The 3,664-nt window shown below is 42.4% G+C and overlaps 1 protein-coding gene across 1 annotated transcript; it reads right to left on the bottom strand.

Annotated features, from left to right (window-relative positions):
• Positions 1–375: 375 nt before the first annotated feature.
• On the bottom strand, positions 376–1,937 carry LOC117490883 (gastrula zinc finger protein xLCGF3.1-like; the record flags this gene model as incomplete). The annotated part of the gene is made up of 1 exon (XM_034140663.1): positions 376–1,937. A coding segment is annotated over one exon (975 nt), but the record flags the coding sequence as incomplete, so codon positions are not given.
• Positions 1,938–3,664: the final 1,727 nt, after the last annotated feature.

Raw genomic sequence — 3,664 nt, 5'->3', positions numbered from 1 at the left:
TGGTTCTTTTCTGGATCCATCCACTATCTCTTGTCTCTGTCCAGTGAATTACACTTTTGTTACTGGAGCAGGTAAAGCATACAACAGATACTTTCAGCATTATCGGAGCACGAAGTGGAAGCTTGGATGAAACACAGCGGACTTCTAAACAGTGAACACCCGCAACTTGGAAGAAATAAAGTTGGGTTTTATGCGTTCTAATATTGCAATGCAAACCCATGATGTAATGACAGTAATTAAGAATAATGTAGTCATTGAATGCTCATTTCAGTAGATTTAATCAAACAAAACATAAACATATTGGACACGGCCTCAAGACTGTAACCTCTTCACATTCTGTTGAAATAGTCAATTACTAGCCATATCTTACACATTGCTGTTTTGAATCATTAATATGTGGATGACAGTTGAACTGGATGATGTAACATTTATGCCATCTGCTGGAAAGAAGACGTATCGCTCTGTTGGCGTTGTTTAGACAATATAAACAGAATGAAGCTCTCATTTCATAAACAATCTTTGAGTACAGACACCGTCCTGCAGAGAGCACACAACCCAACAGCACGTTTTTGGTGCAGCATCACTTTACAAAACGTTTGCATTAAGACACTAAGACTAGCTGGTCCCTTGTAAAGGTGAGTCCTCCTTAAATGAGCAGTGGGTGATCAGCAGGTGAAAGGCAGGACACGGGAACTTGGTCCTGAGGAGATGTAACGATTATTAAACAAGAAATAGTCGAGTCAAGGGGTCAAAGAAATGAACATTTGTGATTATTCGCGAATTGGTTGCAGGTGGGTGAAATTAGGCTTAGGGAGTACCGTATTACATGTAACGGCATTACGTCATCAGGATACAAAATAGACAAATGTATTCCCTTACAGTTACAGAAGCAGACGACCAACACACTTGTGTCTTTTGAAACGATTATGCCATTTAAATCTTTTGTCACAAACATTGCAGCTCTATTTTTCCTCTCCTGTGTGGACTCTCATGTGTACCTTTAAATTATCACTCCGTGAAAAAGGTTTTTTACAGACTGAGCAGCTGAATGGTTTCTCTCCTGTGTGGACTCTCATGTGTGCCTTTAAATTTCCACTCTGCACAAAAGATTTGGTACAAACTGAGCAGCTAAATGGTTTCTCTCCTGTGTGGATTCTCATGTGTCCCTTATAATGTCCCCTCTGTGCAAAAGCTTTCTTACAGACTGAGCAGCTGTGTGGTTTCTCTCCTGTGTGGATTTTCATGTGTTCCTTTAAAATTCCACTCTGTGAAAAAGCTTTCTTACAGACTGAGCAGCTGTGTGGTTTCTCTCCTGTGTGATATCTCATGTGTTTTTTTACACTTCCACTATCTGCAAAATCTTTCTTACAGACTGGACAGGTGAATGGTTTCTCTCCTGTGTGGACTCTCATGTGTGTCTTTAAATGTCCACTCTGTGAAAAAGCTTTCTTACAGACTGAGCAGCTGAATGGTTTATTTTCAGCACTACGTCGTGGATCAGATTCATGTCTATGTTTTAGTGAGTTTGAGCCTGATGCAGGTTCTCTGGTCTCTTTCCAATCAGCACTGTCTTCAGTGTCAGGTTCAGAAGAGTCTCCAGTGTCAGGTTCAGAAGAGTCTTCAGTGTCGTCCTCAGTCTTTGGTTGTAAACTGCTCTCTGGATCTGAGTTCCTGGCTGGTTCTGGTCCTCGACAGTCATCCCCATCAGCTTCTGTTTCCATGTGTTCAGTTTGTCTTTGATGAGGCTGTGAGGACTGAGGTTTCTCTTCATCATCTTCACTCTTCACAGGGTCAGGAGTGAAAGTGGACTTGGTGACATCAGCCTCTTCCAGCTCCTGAAGCTGCTCTCCCTCCTGACTGATCCTGAGTTCCTCCTGTTCCTGCTTAATGTGTGGGGGGGGCTCTGGGTCCTCCTGGTCCAGACTGGTGCTCCACTCCTGCTGGTCAGGGAGAAGCTCTTCTTTAACCACCACCAGCAGCTGGACATCTGCAGGAAACAGGAAACACACAGTCAGAACAAACTGTTAAACGTCCCATGTCATGGCCATTTCCACTGATCATAATTCCATTGTTGAGGTATACTAAAATAGATTTATACTGTGCAATTTTCCAAACTCACATTGGTTTCGCATACAGCATCTCTGTAAAGTATGTGTATTCAACGGTATTCACTCTCTGTCCTAAACGGCTCGTTGGAGCTCTTGCCCCCCCCCCCCCCCCCCCCCCCCCCCTCCCTGTGAGCCCAATGTGCTCCGATTGGTCAGCTCGGCCACTCTGTTCTGATTAGTCAACCACCAGAGAGGCTCCACCCATGTCTAACAGTGCTTTTTTCGGCTCGCTCTGAGCGGAACATCAGTCTTATAATGGCGTCGGTACAGCCGTATATTTTATACGCTAACTAACCGAACTGTACCTACAACTGTTGTTATGGAAGAGTAAGTTATTTTACCTGTAATAAACTACTACTGTTTGATGAGAAATCAAATCATGGTTTGCTATATATGAATGATATGTTATAGGAGCAAATAATTCAGGGAAGAAAGGATACTAAGTATTTCCATCAAACTTTATTTTTAGAAATGTACAAAATGAACATGTGTAAATATACATATATACACCGTATATCATCCATTCCTCCCCTTATAGGCTTTTTCAGGATCTTGCCTATCGCAGCTTTAAGCTGGTGCTGGTGCTTTTTAGGACGAGGCATCAGAGTGGTCATCCCGTGTGTGTGTTGTCCACCAGATACGCCAGGAGTTTCCTGATCTGGCTGGACGAAATCAAATGCAAATCACAAAATATTAGAGAAAATTAGTTGTTTTAGATTCGTTAGTAGTAGTTGTGGTAGGAGTGTGTATCTATCTAATCTATCTATCTAATCAACAGTTAGCTTGCCAGCTAATATGCTAACCTACGTTTGCTAGTTGTTCAGTGTAATATGCCAACCTACTATGAACAACAGCTAGTCTAGGCTAGCAAGAACATGTTTACAATTGCAATCTTATACGGGTCTGCTACATTCGGTCATTCATTGTAGCTGGCATGAAAACAATGTTTTCCGTGGCATGTCTAGCTTTAGCTAGCCTTCTTGTTTAGCTATGTAGCATACAGGCTATGAACGGTAGCTCGGTAGCATACATGCCAGGAACGCCAACTATAATGTACTGACCGTACGGTAAATCACCCGGAGTATACAGTCTATGAGTATTTTGTGTGTGATTGCAGACATTCTCCAGCTATGAGATACATGTACGGCCATCTGCTAACATTGGAGTTGATATATGGAAACGCAAGCAACTTAGTTAGCACTGCTCGCACACACACAGACACACACATTGCTGGAGGAGCAGACAGGCTTGGCGATACAGCTAGAACAAGCCAAACTCATCCTGAACACACACAAACACTCACAGCCGAAGTAAAAACAATAAGTGTGGCTTGATATTGAGTAAGAAAAAGGTTTGTAACGCTGTGAGCATGGGTCTGCGGAGAGCATTTCAACGTAGAAAAACGTTTACCCATTTAAACAGTCATGGTAGACTAGATACCTTGTTTGTTTTAAACATCATAAATACACAAACAACAATGAATACTTACAGGTTGTGTACCCGAATCTCCCGCTGGTCCAAACAAAGTAGGAACAGCATCGTTCTTCAGTGCCCTA

Source organism: Trematomus bernacchii, unplaced genomic scaffold (assembly GCF_902827165.1).
Source record: "Trematomus bernacchii unplaced genomic scaffold, fTreBer1.1, whole genome shotgun sequence".
In the NCBI taxonomy this organism is placed as follows: domain Eukaryota; kingdom Metazoa; phylum Chordata; class Actinopteri; order Perciformes; family Nototheniidae; genus Trematomus; species Trematomus bernacchii.
Note: the sequence above shows the minus strand (reverse complement) of the source record. Positions and strands in the feature narration are given on the sequence as shown.